General features: G+C 50.7%; 1 protein-coding gene across 1 annotated transcript in view; it reads right to left on the reverse strand.

The window, feature by feature from the left end:
- Window positions 1-15,047, reverse strand: part of NCOR2 (nuclear receptor corepressor 2) — a gene marked incomplete at its 3' end in the record, with an annotated part of 186,193 nt that overhangs the window by 170,329 nt on the left and 817 nt on the right. The window contains exon 2 of the mRNA XM_009320956.1: window positions 980-1,107. Coding sequence (XP_009319231.1) covers window positions 980-1,107 — 128 coding nt within the window. The remainder of the gene's footprint in view (window positions 1-979; window positions 1,108-15,047) is intronic.

Genomic DNA, 15,047 nt, shown 5'->3' on the forward strand with positions numbered 1-15,047 from the left:
ACCAAAGCCAAATCCATCCCACTAGAAAAAGAGGGTCCTGTCTGCATCGATGCCCTTATGCATCCAGCACCCTGAGGTCTTTCTCCTCTCCCCTAACAACTATTATTTTAGAGAAACAGATTCATCTCTCTGATTCTGCACTGTTTTTATTCTTAGCCCGACTAAGGAATGAGCATTAAAAAAAATACTTTGCATGAATCTACTGTAGCAAGGCTCTTATTTCACTTCCAGGCCAGTTTTTTCCACAACCACTAAGCATCAAATGCAGAAGAGAAACTGCGAGAGAGCAGCGTTTTGCGACGAAACAGAGAGTGAGAGTGATGGCCTTCAGAACAGATCAGCTCCTGTGGTTAAAGCATCTACAGCATTTCCAGCCACACGGTGCTTGCCTGAGTCGCACCCAAAAACACTGCCAGCCTCCCACAGGAGGCTACGAAAGCAACCGGCGGCGCAGGGAGAGCCGCGAGGGGAGCAGACAGGAAAAAAGCAGCTTGGAGAAAGTTGTGAGGAGAACGCAGAAAGAGAAACAAAAACAATGAAAGCGGGGAGGAAGAGCAGCAGAAGAGGAAGCGGAGATGCACAGTGGAAATGAGCTCTTCTCACTCCTCCTTCAGCCTCGGGAGCCACAGACCAAACCTGACCATACAGATTTATTTTCTACGTTGAAGAAAGCCGATGCAACCAGTCACAGCAACGTGACGCTTCACAGAAGTGAGGGGGGTAGGGTTTTTTGTTGTTTGGTGTTTTTAAGATGTCTTTAAAATGCATGACAGTCCAAGGGAAGAAACCAGAAGGCAAAGGTGCCACGAATTAGCACAACGAAGCTAAGACCTGCACAGAGGCTGAGCACAGTCAGTAGCAATACACAACACAACACTGCCCTGGCCTCGGAGCCCTCCTCTGCATCACAGCGCTGCACAAAATACTTGCTAATGCAGTCGGGATGCCCACAGCTCAGGGGGAGGCAGGGGGCCGGTACCTTTCATTGCCTGGCTGGAACTCGGAGAGCAGGGACGGCCTCCGCCGCTGCGGCTGCATGATAGACCCTGGCGGGAGGTGGGAAGCGAAATCCCTGGAATGATGCTGGTACTCCAACAGCGCGACGTCCTGCAGAAACAAACACAGAAGAGCTTGTTAGGCTGGTGGCAACATTCAAGCAAGAAGTGAACCCCAGCCGCTCAGAAGAAACCATATAGATACTCCTCCCTCTTTGAAGCACTGGGTGTCGGACCACACAGCTCAGTGCCTTCCCCCCCCAGAAGGGTTCCCAGTAACTCCCAGTCCCACACCGTGTTGGAATGGTAGCTCGGCCCCCGATCCAACCTGCCTCCAGCCTTTCGCTGGGGCTGCTCGCAGGCTGGCTCCTGGGATGGGACCCCAGCAAGCTCAACCCAGCCACCGAGCACGCACACAGGGATTTTTGGCATCCAAGCAGTCCTGATCACAACTTCAAATCCGAGAGGAAGAACAGGTAAGAAGAAAATTAGAAGTCACAGGATACCTTCAGCTTCAATAATCCACACAGAGGTACGAAGAAAGAAAAAAGAAAATAAAAAAAAAGAAAGAAGAGAAATCACAAATGTTATCTGGAGAGTGTCCTTTTAGACACAGCTCCCCTGGGCTGAGCTCAAGGGGTTTGAAAGGACAGTTTGCTACTTATTATGTGTACGTCCCTTTTGTTCCTTGACCCTTGGAGAGTACAGTACAGTATGTTCCTGATTTTAATTAAATAAGAAGCCCTCCTGCTCAGTGCCACAGACTGATTCCAGCAACAGTATTTTAGCAGCTACATTCAACTGCTATTTTTTATTTGCAGATAGATACTTGACCAGAAGACTAATCGTCTAATTAACTAAGACCTTCAGCAATGGCATAGAAAGCCCTGCCACAGAATATCCCTGGTAACACTGATGCACATTTATGTTAGAAGAACCAATCCCACCTGGGAGTCTATTTTGAACAGTTCTCAACTGGAACAAAAAAGCTGCAACACCCTCAAAAAGAAAAAAGAAATTTCAGAGTCTAAAAAAAACCCCATCAAACCAATAAGTAAAATACCACGTGTATGCAGTTGGGGGTGTGGACAGGGGACTCTCAGCCCTAACAGCTGCAACAGAAATTATTTGATCTGCTGTAGTGAAGACTGATGTGCTCCAGTACTAGGGAAGCTGGAGAAATGCCCCAGCAAGGTGCATGGCAGGCAAAGAAAGGATTAAATAGCAACAACCTGCACCTAGAGACCGCTTCTCCCAAGCTGTAAGCGAACAGAGCAGCCCAGCACTAGATGCCATGCTTTCCTCCAGCCGGCTGCAGAGTAGAAGGGAATATCAAAGCCCAACATCTTTGGCCACCAGAGGGTAAAACAAGATGTTTGCATAGCAGCTTTCTGGAAAGCCAGAAGAAAAACTGAAATTGTAAGCACTCGGTCCAGGGCAGCCAAGAAAAGCAGATCCCCTACCCCATGTTCAGGCTTTCTTGCACAAAAGCTGAAAAGGCCAAATATCAGATGTAGGTGGAAAGGAAATGGTGGTGTCTGACGGCCACCACTTCTCCTTCTGCCTAGAAAGGTTCACCAGTTTTTGGAATCAGGTTCATTTCTCCCCACCATCAGGCAATAGTGTGGTGCTGCTCCTTTTCTGTTCTGACTGATCTTGGGAAACACCAGGAACCAGGGAGTTCTGCCAGCCCCAAACTCCTGGTCTCCACCTCCAGCCTGGCCATTTCAGACCTCGGCCTCTGGGGCAAGGGGTGTCTTCAGACAGGTTCTTGCGACATAAGGAGGGCATTACTGGGACAGCATCTACTCATCCTCATGGGGATGTTCTACTTCTGCTGTAAATCCAGGTGTTAAGGGAGGATGCTACCCTCTGATGTTGCTTTTTCTTCATCCACACAAGATGGATGAAGGGGGGCTGCAGGACAGAATATGCCATGGGTCCAACCACAGATAGGACAACTCAGACATCTGAAGTGAAGGAACCCATTAGCTTTTACGGCCCCAGCCAAAGCAGAATCGCTGCCTACAACAAGCTTCCCCATGTTCCCACTCGTCCTGGTTTTAACTAAAAAAAAAAAAAGTGATGCAGCTCCTGACATCCACCTACAAAACAAACACACCATGTCTGGGAAGACACACCAATAGGCCCACAACCAGGACCGTCACCTTCTGTGGGCGTATAAACAAGAATTACCCGTCTGGGAGGTTCAAAGGCTGTGCCCTTGAGAAAAAAAAAAAAGGCTCTTACATGTCCCAAGAACCATCTGTTTTTCCTTTTCCCCCTGCCCACACTCAGCTGAGCTTTGTCTTTTCCTCCTCTAACCCCTGTCAGAAAATTGCTGGTGGAGCTCAGAGCTTGCTGGCGTGGCCTGAAGTGACAGGGAAGCTCATTACGCCAGGCCGTTATCTCGGGGCCAGGATGGCAGACGTGCCCCTCCGGCTTCCCCGCTGGGGGCAAGGCTGGCGAGCACCAGCTCCTGCTTCCCCAGACATCGCCCAACTCGCTCCGACCTGCTCCGCTTTGCACACATCAGTATTTGGTTTTACCAGAAGAAAACATAACCTAAAAATTAGTGAGGAGGATTAAAATTGACAAATTTCCGTGCCCTGTGATGAACTGTCAAAGGAACCGCAGGAAACCTGGCAGGACATAGGTGGATTAATTACTCTGAAAGTTACTACTACTGTGAGCTATGACTGTGTTTTTCAAAGGCAAATGCTAGAAAGGTTTACCAGCTGCCTTCAGAAGAGGCTTCAATTTTGTTCAGCAGTGTTTTAAAGACATATGCTGGGAGGCACCTTGCTGCCAGTGCCGCTGCAGCTTCCACGCGCGGGCAGAGACAAGGGAGCAGCATCCAGCGGGTGCCATGTGAATTCCCCACCACCAAAGCACACAGCACAAACGTGATTTAGTCCCCATCCTGACCTAAAATTTCTAGCACAGCCTTGGCACCTGCTCAAGGGCAGCTGTAAGACACCTGAAATAAAACAACTAAAAATCTCTGCAGCCCTAAGCTACACAGTCCTCCTTTACCTCTCCATTGCTTTACTGGTTTTTGCTCAATTCTATTTTTTGCTCATCCTCTCCCTCTCTTCACACCTCTTCCTGCCCTCTGCAAACCCTCCTCCCACCACCCCAAATCTGCTGATGTGTCAGAGCACCTTCCCCAGGGCCCTCAATTCTTCCATTGCCTCTGGCTGGGACTTTGTTTTTACACAAACCCTCCTATCGCTCCTTGCGTTTCAGGTGCTCCCACCCAGATGTACTTTGTGGAAATCTTGCAGAATTTCATAAATTCAGTAAATGTCACGAAACAGAAATTAAGGAAGCAGAAAGACCATGGGTAGTCAGGGGCTCTGGCACATCAACAGATTTGGAGGGGGTGGGAGGAGGGTTTGCAGAGGGCAGGAAGAGATGCAAAGAGAAGATGAGCACCTTTTCCACTTCTGTTGATAGAAATTAAGCTTCTTTACTCAGGCGAAGGAGGGGGAATGTTTCCAAAACAAAACCAAAGCAAAGCAACCAAAATCACTTTGGAAGTCTCAATGTCAAGACCTTATCATTCTCCTGATAAAACAGCAGCTTCCCAAAATATAACCCCAGGTGAAAGGAACTGTGTCCCTTCTAACCATGTAGGCAGAATATAAACAAACAACAGGCCAGAGTTTCCTCTCTCTAGACTGCACCATCTAGAGCCATGGACAGTTCAAGAACCCGCCTGGCGATGCCAAGGCTGAGCTGCCACGGTCAGGGTTACACCCTCCTGTCCCACACACACCTCTCTGGCAGCGGCTGTCCGCCAGCCACAAGAGCAGAGCTTTATTCAGGCTAGTCCCTGGGGCATCCATCCTCTCTGACAGAAGCAAATCCACACGATGCCATAAGAGCAGCCTCATAAGCTGCTGTCTGAACTGGGGAGATATGGCCCAGACACAGCCAGCATAGAGGTCCCCCAAAAACACCTCTACCGCGGAGCACTGGCGGGAGGATCCCATCCTCCAGCACAGACATTCGTCCCCAGCATCCCCCCGGCACCTCCACAGCACAACCCTGCTATGCACATCCTTGCTCTGGTGCCTCGGGCTCCTGCGACAACCCACCCACCGATGCCCGGCCAACCCACACTGGCCCAAGGGCAGCAGTGGGCCCAGATCAGGAGCAGACTGGGAAAACTGTGGAAGTCACCCAGCCAGGAGAGGAAAGTTGGATCCCCGTCACTGGGAGCAGCTTGACATCCAAGTGCAGTGAAGAGGCTGGGTCGTCTCCGTCTTCCAGTCCCAGAAATGCATTGCTTTGTCCTTCACAAGCCACCTGGTATTACACCATGCTGGACAGCTGCCCTGGCCCAGACCATCAGTCTTGCATGCAAGAAACAGACACTTCAAAACCAGCAAGCCACATCTCCAAAGCTTAGGGTGAAGCCAGCTAACTAAAATTAGAAAAACGACAAGGAAAATCTAAATTACTCAGTTTCAAACTATGCACCTGCGCTAGCTCCTTGAGCACATCACCCAAATGAAATCAAATCAGGCAGCAAGCTCTTCAGGACTGAGGCAGTTCAGCCTCACATTGCACTGCCCCAGCTCCACGCGACCCACTGAGAAGGGGCTGCACGCTGCCGTAAGCAGAAGGGACACCGCAGCGATGCGGGGCTGTGCGGCTGCTGCTTAGGAGGCAGGTGATGGGTTGCACAGACAAACAGCTGCTGGTACCGTCACCAGAACTGCAGCTCCTCATAGCAGAAGATTTCGAGCACCCTCAGTGCCGCATACACTGCAATTCAGCAGTCAGCTGGAGCCACAAGTACCCAGAGGCAGACTTCAGCATCTCACGTGAATGCTGCAAACCCCTGGCCTTCAGACAGGGGTCTGATTCCCTTACGTCAGACACGTTTCAGTCAAAGCCTGACATGGGTGATGCTGAAGACAGACCTCAGGACTGCTGCCTGCTGCGGCGACTGGTGGGGAAGGGTCTTGCAGGGAACACAACTGAAATACAGCTACTTTCTGCCTACACAACGCCAGAAACCTGCCCTCATGAGAGCTGGCTCCAGCGGGCCCTTCTAAGCAGCTCCTGGCCCCACACCACAAAAGCCGCTGGCTGGGCTGAGCCAGCACTAGCAGCATCACCGAAGACGGACAGACACTGAGAGTGCCTACAGTGCCATAAATCACCCCGGCAGAGCAATACAGCACAAGGCCAACATTTACATAAATAAAATGCTAAAGAGCCAAAAGCAGCCTCATTAAAATATACTTCTTCATGCAGCAGACTGAAGAGGTACTTGGGCCCAGCCAGAGGTGTCGAAAGCATCCCTCGCTGCCAGCGAGGAAGGCTGGACACGTCCGCGCTGCCCCTGCCTGCGGGTGCTGGAAGGGGGAGCCGGTGAAGGTCTCAAGGTCTTTTTGTGTTATTACTTGATTCCAGAGAGCTGAGCGCGCCATCTCCTCCCCTTCCTGGAAAATCCTCTGACCCTAAATAACCTGAGTCTACCAGGCTCATTTAGATACGCTAATCAAACTGCCTAAAGCCAGGAGACTGAATGCAATATTACAGAAAAGCCCTCAGGAACACAGAGACAGCCCTGCGGAAGGAAAAAAAAAAAGCTTCCCCCCCCTTTTAAATTTTTTAAAGCTTTCAGCCTGCTGCTTTACCTACCATAATGTTTCCAGCGAAATCTTCTGTGCTGTCCCCTGACCTCAGGATAACCCACACACTAAACTAATAACTGCATGCAGCCGTGCAGCCTTTTTGCCTCTCTCACTTTCTGTTTTGAACACGTGCACTTGCTGATACGCTTCATTTCTCCTTCCCCAGCAGCTGCCTGGGTCCGGGTTGCCTGACCTCCAGTGAGGAGGAAGAAATGGGGGGTTTGAAAGTGATGCTGGAAGCACCCCCAGGCGCTGACCCACGCAGCACACAGAGCCAGACAACACTGTGCCACAGCCAACGGCAGCTCTGACCCTGCCCTCCCAGCTCCAGCGTAGAACACATCCATATGGACAAGGCATCTACTGACTGCTCCATCCAGATGGCATTCCCACAGCTGCAAGAATTAGCCCCCGAGGAGAAGACCCCAGAGACATGAGGCCTGCAGAAAGGAAGCCTGGAGCTGGTCTTGCAACAGAAAGGCGAACTGCTCCTCCTCTCTTCCTCCCACCAGCAGAAAAACAAGTGCAAATGCCCAGTGCTTCTGGCTTCCTTGGAAAACAGCTCTGGAACAAACCTTTGGAGACCTAGAGCACAGCCAGATGAGCACCTGCAGCACAGCTCAAGCAGCCCAAAACATTAGATCCGTCCCCCACTGCTTACCACGTCTTCAGCCGAGAAAGCAACCAGGAGCTCCCCGCTGAGTTTCGGTGCAGAGACAGCTTTGCTTAAAAACCACCGGCTCTTGTTTTGCAGTGACGCCGAGGAGGAGTGGTCCCAGGGTCAGTCACCACATCCTCCAGCTGAGCCGGCTCCCTGGCAGAGGGCAGCACTCATGCCAGCAGCTGCCTCTAATCACTGCATCGACATCGGGCACAGGCAGCCCCTCACCTGCGGAGCTCCCCGGGCACAGGAGCCCTCACCCAGCTACAAGCTGCTGCCCCACACCGTCGTTGTCACCTTCTGCAGGCAGGCAAACAGGCCAGGGCACTGCACACGCTCAGCGAGGAGCAAATCCCAGCTCCTCACCACCTCCACCAAGGATTAGGTCGTGGGCTGTTCGTTACGAGCTCGCCCAGCGTTGTATTGCGAATAATTTTTATTTCTTAATGACATGCTATTTCTGCTGAAGCACTCCCAAGCGTTTAGCCTAAACGAGGCTGATTAATAATGGCGTGGTCCGAACAGTGAGCAAAAAACAATGCCAAAGCATCCCTATTTATAAATTGTCCCTTATCTAATTTCAGAAAGGGATGCCTGGCCCCTTCCTGCTGCTCGTGAGCAGCACGCGTGCTGTTCTGAGAACTCCTTTCAACCACAGGGGAATTGATGAGTGAGGGCAGCAGGGCTGGTACCCCCACAAACTGTGGCACTGGTCGCACGCAGAGCCAGAGCTGGGCACTTTACAGCTGCTGCCCTGGCATGTCCCACACTCCTCTCGTCCCCCCAACAACATCCCACTGGCTCTGAGGGATATGGGGACCTTGCTCCACCCCACGCCTCACCTTCATCCTGGGTGTCCTGGTTTCCACTGGTATTTCAGGAGAGGGAGAGGGAAGCTGCAGACAGCACTGCCCAGAGGAATGCCCACACTGACCACGTGCTCAATCCCTCTCCTCCTGCTTTTCTGCTGGCGTTTCCCCAAATCAGAGAAAACCCTGTGCCTCTGATGCCCAGAGCTATTCCCTGTACAACGAGGATGGCCAGAGGGGACACACAAGTCATAGTGGCCCAACACGGTGGCCAAGACTTGACCAAACAGCCTCAGACTGCAAAGCCACCCCCAGCAGGTTGAGCTTCCCACACCCCCAGGAGCACGCAGCCAGCACGGAGCAGCGTACCCCAACTTGAAACCTGCAAGGGCCTCGGACCATCCAGCAATTAATTTGTGCAATAAGCTGCTGCTTGAGCCCCTTGATGCAACCCTGGCTGCAGCAGGAGGCTGGGCTAGCAATTGGTGCCACCTGCAAGCCAGGCAGACCAGCTCTCCCGTCCAAGGCAGGGTAGGCAAAGCAGCATGGCCATCACTCCAGCAGCTTTGCCAGAGTCAGGGGATGCCCCCCCCACCCCGCTCTGCACACCCTGAACTTTGAAAAAAGAAGTTGCTTTAAATCTCTTTCTGCCAGCAGCGAGCGTGACCTATTTTAGCAATAAAAGAAAAAGCTCTCTGGTGCCTGGATACCCCTTGGCACTGGCAGCACAGCAATTGCTCATCAGACCAAGAAATGCATTTTTTAGCCTTTGCCTGGAGAAAATAATTTTTCCCAAAGCCAATTCAGGTAAGAGGAAGGGGGAAGGTTTGGGAGGAACCAGGGCGGTAGCAGAGCTGTCGCTGCGTGAGGTCCAGACACAGCATGGGCCACGAGGGGATCAGCGTGGCATGCAGCCCATCGCCCTCAGCCTCCCCAGCGAAAAGGAGCCATCCTCCACTACTGAAAACCTCCACTGAAGTGCAAAGGAGGTGGTTATTGATCAAAACAGGTTGTCCACAAGTACACTGCTGTCTGCCCAGCTTCCTCCCCAAAACCCTGGGAGGAGCTCACTGCAGATTTAAGGAAAAAAAAAAACCATAAAACAAACAACAACTCCTCCACAATCAGCTCTACTGTTGAAGATAAGGTCAGTAATAAAAACCTGGCTGAATACATGCATTTTTATCTTGCCTACGGGGATGCAACATGCGCTGAAAAGACAAATGCCCTTATTGTTCCGACACAGTCTCGTTGCCATCCATCTCAGAAGCTGCTGACTTGGCCTTTTGTTTTAGGAGGTGACCACACTGCGCGTGGCCCCTTCTTGGAAGGCATTGATTTCTGCTGCCATCCCTGCACTGAGGCCACGTCTGCTGCCAGCACCATTAACGTCTGTACCAGCTGCACAGTAATGCATCCTTCCCGACACCCTCTCCCCCACCTCTCCAGCAAACCAAGGCTGTCAGCAGCATTTAGCCGTCCCATCTGAATATGCCATTCATGGAGAAGAAGTCACATCTCGGTGGGGGCAGCTCTCAGCTGTTGCGGCTTCCCAGTCATCTGACCGGTGCCTGGTGCTGGAGCCAGCCACCAGCCCTCTCCTCAGCAGCCAGAGGTGCCCGCAGAGCAGCACATCCATTACAGTGCTGCTTTTGAGTCTCTCTCCATCACAAGACTTTTGTCCCCGTCACATCCAGGCACCTTTGAGCCAGGAATGACCCGTCTGCCCTTCCTCCATTCCCCATGCTTGGTGCTCTGCTTACTGAAGCCACTTACGGTCACTAACACCACGTGGGGTGAGCAGCTCTCTTCACACGAACCCAAAACTTCCACCTTAAAAGCATCATGTCATTTTTCTCATCATCACGTCTCTTCTGCAGCATAGTCCCCCACCATCTCCCATCACACATGCTCCCAAACACAACCATAACCTATCTGCAGGTCCATGTAGGACCCTTTTGTCTTTCCACGTCCCCCGCTCAGCTCTCTCCTACACTTCCTTACACCTTCACAGCAAATACTTCAGGTCAAGGAATCTGACTTGCTCAGTATCTTGAATAAATGTGGTGACAGTGACAATCAACAAAAGCCCCGAGTCTTGCAGAAGGTGTCTCCAGGGGCTGGCGGGGCAATGCGGGCAAGTCAGGCTAGGAGTGCAAGCAAAGGCTTTATGTCTCCTAAAGTGGCTTTAGTGGGTCTCTACCTTTGCCAAACCACATACACAGCAGAAGTTTTTTCTTCCCCTGTGGATTTACAATCTTGAGATCAACCAAAAGCAAAGCATCTGCATCAAATCACATCCAAAAAGAAGGTTAGGGAGCAACCATAGCAGTTTACAGCAGCTTGAAAAAGAATTGTTTTGGATAAAGGCTGTATCCTAGGGAAAATGAACTTTAAATACAAATGGCTGTAAGCCAACTCCTCCTTCTTCGCAATGGGAGAGAGACCCCAAGGCAGGGAATAAGGTGTCCTGTTCCTTCACCTCCATGCTCTCCCAGTCCCACAGCAGAAAGCCAATTTCCCCAAATCCACTGCTGAGCTGCTCAGAGCTCATGCAATCCTTCACTGGCAGCCTCAAGGTACTTCAAGAGAGATCGCGCCGAGTTCTTGTGACAGACACGATCAGAGTCGGTATTTCCAATGTATGTTTTTGATTTCCAAGTCATTCCTTAAAACATTAGCTGCAGCCCAGCAGGCAGGATTCAGGAAGCGAATTTCTGGCACGAACCACCCCCCGCTCAGCTGCGCAGCTGGTAGCAGGAGGCTTTTCTTTGCGCTAGGAGGTGGTTGGAGAAGGCTCTTTGCAGCCTGGGGGATTTTAGCATTTGGCACCGTAAACTCTTCCGTTCTGCAAGTTCCTGGAGCACCGACACAGACTGGCATTTTGCTTCCAGCAGATAAAAGTGTGAATAACTACTCCAAGGAAAACCAACACAGCAGCAAAGGCGCCTCGCGTATGTAATGCAAAATACACCGCCTCTCTGCAGGCTTACCTGGCGTCACCTTGCCATGCTGATCACGTCACTGCGGAGAGGAGGTAGCTCCTGCCATCTCAGGAGCTTGCATCTCCTTACAGCACCTTCCACAGCAGGACGCTGGGTTTAACTTGCCCTGCTCAAACTGCTGGGAGGAGGAGTCTGGGCAGCGAAGGCACTCGATTCCCCCCAGGCCACCATTTGGCTAGGACACCAAATCAACACACAAGTTTGCACCAAACTCTTGTCTCTGGTTCGGCAGACAAGGAAGTATTTATCATGGGCCAAGCAAAACGAGCGATCTGTCTGGGATGCTCCTGCACAAGTGCTGTTTTGCAAACGGGGAGTTTAATGAAGGAACTACAGAGCTGCTCCCAGACAGGAGAGGTGGCACAGGAAGGGGCATGAAGGTCTCAAAGCTGGAGCAGAGGGGTTAAGCTCACTTTGCCATCTCAGCTGAGCAGTGTGCGGGGAACAAGGCCAAACAGCACATAGGAGGCGTGCCGAGCGCCTCGTTTTGCAGGGAGGAGATGGTGCTCCCCGATGGGGATTCAAGTGACGATGGAGCACTGATTTCATATGCACGTGCAAACACCCCAATCCTACCAGTCCCCAAACCTGTTTAATATCTCTCGTAGGTAAAGTGCTAAAAGCACCCCAAAAGCAGAAGCTGTTTTGGCACAGAGGCTGCTGCATGAGGACACCTTGTGTGCCCCGACCCACAGCATCTCCTGCAGCTGGTACCACCCTCCTGGCAACCCCAGCCTGCATCCGAAGCCGCATCATTCCTGTGGCACTGAAATGTCAGGTCCCTAACAGGAGAAGGATGACTGGTAAGGAGGGCACAGCAAGAAACTGGATCCACAGGGGAGGAAGAGAGGAGAACCCTTCTGTCCCCAGGGAATATTGATCACAAAGGTGCTTTAAAAGGAAAGGGGGACTTGCGCTATGCAGGGAAATGGATCTGTTTAACGAAAATATCTGCAGGTTGCCTGAAAATGAATATCCTTCATGCAAAAGCTTCCTTTGAGAGAGCATGAACTTCGGACACATTAGAAGGTTAAGAGCGTAAGTAATGTGTTTTTTCACCTTTAGCTAAAGGTCATGAAGCGTTCAAACAATTCCTCTGTTCCCAGGCTGAACATGACAGAAGTCAACTAAGCACCCCAACATTACAGCTAATTAATACGGAAAACAAAAATGTTTCCCCTGCAGTTTGGCCAAGAACCACACAGTGCTCTTAAGAAGAAAGTGCTGATCATTGGTTATTTAGTTTTACCTAAAGAAAGTCAAACAAACCAGAACCTTTTCCCCAAGCTTCCTCCTTGCCTTTAAAAGCATGCACACTAGTCAAAGTTTTTTTACAAGTCATTTTTAGTAAGATGGAATTAAATCTAGGGTCATTATAAAATACCGCACCATTTTCACATCCAGCCTCCCTGACAGCTGTTGGGACCGGATGCCTCTCAGTGAGGAGGAGGAGGAGGACGACACCCTGATTCAGACGGGGACCAACCTACCCAGCGGAAGAGCCTGTTCACTGCACCACTCATCAGAGCTCAGTCTGGATCAGACCCACGGGTTCACAGCCCTGCCCAAAGCTGGCACCCAAGACTGAAACCAGCCAAATAAACATCCTCACTCAACCGGTACTGGATCTTCTCCACCAGCTCCAAACTCAGCAGTAACTCCTGGAACGCGCTGCTGGGAGACAGTGCCCATAGGTACAAAGCATATTTTTGTTTGGTCACTTGAAATGTGTCTTTTTGTTGGATACTCCCTCAGGTTTTATACCATGGGAGAAGAAAAACGCCCAAGCCTGCTTCCACTGCCGTCCGCCCCTTCACAACATCCCCTCTCACTTGCCTCATCTGTGAAATCGAACAGCTGCAATCCTTTAAATCACTTTTCATAAAGTGTCTCCAAGCCTAAAATAATGTCACGGCTCATTTCTGAGCTCAGTGTTCCTGCCGTGCCGCATTTCCCTGGGTGCGACCGTCACAGTTGGACTGCGATTATTTATTTATATTATAATAGCATTTGCAGCCCTGCTGTGCTCAGCCCTGTGCACGTGCCCAGGAGGTGACCTAGGGCGTTTCCACCACCAGGATAAGGATCCCCAGGCTGATGAATTCCCAGTTCTTGGGAAAGGATGTCATGGAACGCAGAAAACCAGAACCAAAATCTAATTAGATGCAAGCCATGCTAGTGTCGCGTTGGTTTTGGCTTCTCTTGCTTTCTTCCAAACAAGCTCTCACTGTGCAAACACACCCCATGACAAAACTGACCTGGCCAAGATATGCAAGCAAACACCGCTGACTTTTAATATTAAACAGCACAGCAACTTCAAAGCAACTGGGCTCTCCTCTCCCAAGCAATCCCACCAGAGATCAGCTCCAGCCCCAGAGCCCTGGCCAGGTTCCAGCTCACAGTGCCGCCAAGCAAGAGACGTGTTTGCAAACAGCTGAGAGTGGCAGGGCAGATCATGCAGGGACACGCTTGAAGAAATGCTCTGCCTACCCTCCCGAGGAGAAGCAAGGTGCATTTGGTTTGCGTGGGGCTGGCACGCTTCTGCCAAGCGGAGCCTTTTGGCTTTCCATCCAAAAAAAAAAAAATCTCAGCTCGGATCTCTCCTGCATCCAGACACCTAAAAGGTATCACATAACTTCGGAAGATTACATGAGGCTGTAAAAATAGCTTCTAGAAGCAAACACCAGCAACTTTTCTCCAACATTAATATCATAGAATAAAAACAGTATTCACTCTAGCCAGAGAGCAGGGCAGGTTGGAGAAACCCGGAGCTTCCTCCGACTTGTAAACAACTGCCCCTCTTGGTTCATTCTGCTGTTGCAACACTACGGGGAAGCAACCAGAGTTTGCAGGAGACAGGGACTCACCCCCGAGGCTAGGAGCCTTTTGCACTCTTCTAAAATCCGTCTCCACATTGGGTATTGGGGTTTCTTTGGTTTGTTTTTAGATCATGGCTTTGCAACAACTGCAGATCTTGCTTCACCTGGTCACATCCTCCTCCTGCTCGGGTTTCTGATACAAAGGGAACTGGGATTTTCTTTTTGAGACAAATGCTCTCATTCTGTCCCACCTCCCAAATAAACACGCTCACACCGATGGAAGCAAAACTCCCACAAATCCAACCAGGTCAGCATGTCTCATACCCTGGATGAAAAGCTTCTTTGTGCAGAAGCACACAGGCCCCAAGCGATCTGGATGAGCCAGCTAACACAGCCAAAAGCTCGTCCTGCACCCTCCTTAATGTTTCTATTTCAAAGCTTTTCCAAACTCCAGCTCTGCTCCCTGTGATACTCTGCTGAAGCCCAGCAAAGAGGACAGACGAGGGAATTTCACCCCTTCACTGACACTTTGTGGGTTTCCAGGCTTTCAAGTCAAACCCCAAAATCTTCACAGCTGGAATTTGACTGTTCAATAGCCACCACTGTCAGAAACGTAACCCCAAGATAAGGTCTCCTCCCTAACTCGTGTTATAAGCACCTTCCCAGCTGTAGCCACTTTGCTGTAACCCACCAAGAAGCAGCTCCAAAGAGCAGCTTTACCAGTATGTGCCACACTCCAGCACCTAATAAGATTCATTTAAGCAGCTTGAGCTGCCTAAAGCTGTTCCACTAAGCAGAGTTTTTTCCGTTAAGGGCTTAAACCTAAAACATTCAAACATCCAGGATGAGCAAGCACAGACATGAGTGACACAGCACAGAAAGGAGCGGCTGAATCCAGGTGAATTAACCCCTGCAAGCTCCGGTGCATTGAACAAAACACAGCCACAACAAAAAAAACCACCACCAACTTATGCCTTGATCCAAGCAGAGACAAGACTATGGGTCAAAGGTAAGAGAGGGAAAATGTGGGGAAGGATAAAATGGAAAAAAATCAGCACCTCAGTTTTCTTCTCGCTCCCCAGGAGTGCCACCACCAGCCAGGAA

This window comes from Pygoscelis adeliae, unplaced genomic scaffold, assembly GCF_000699105.1.
Source record: "Pygoscelis adeliae isolate BGI_AS28 unplaced genomic scaffold, ASM69910v1 Scaffold353, whole genome shotgun sequence".
Lineage (NCBI taxonomy): Eukaryota > Metazoa > Chordata > Aves > Sphenisciformes > Spheniscidae > Pygoscelis > Pygoscelis adeliae.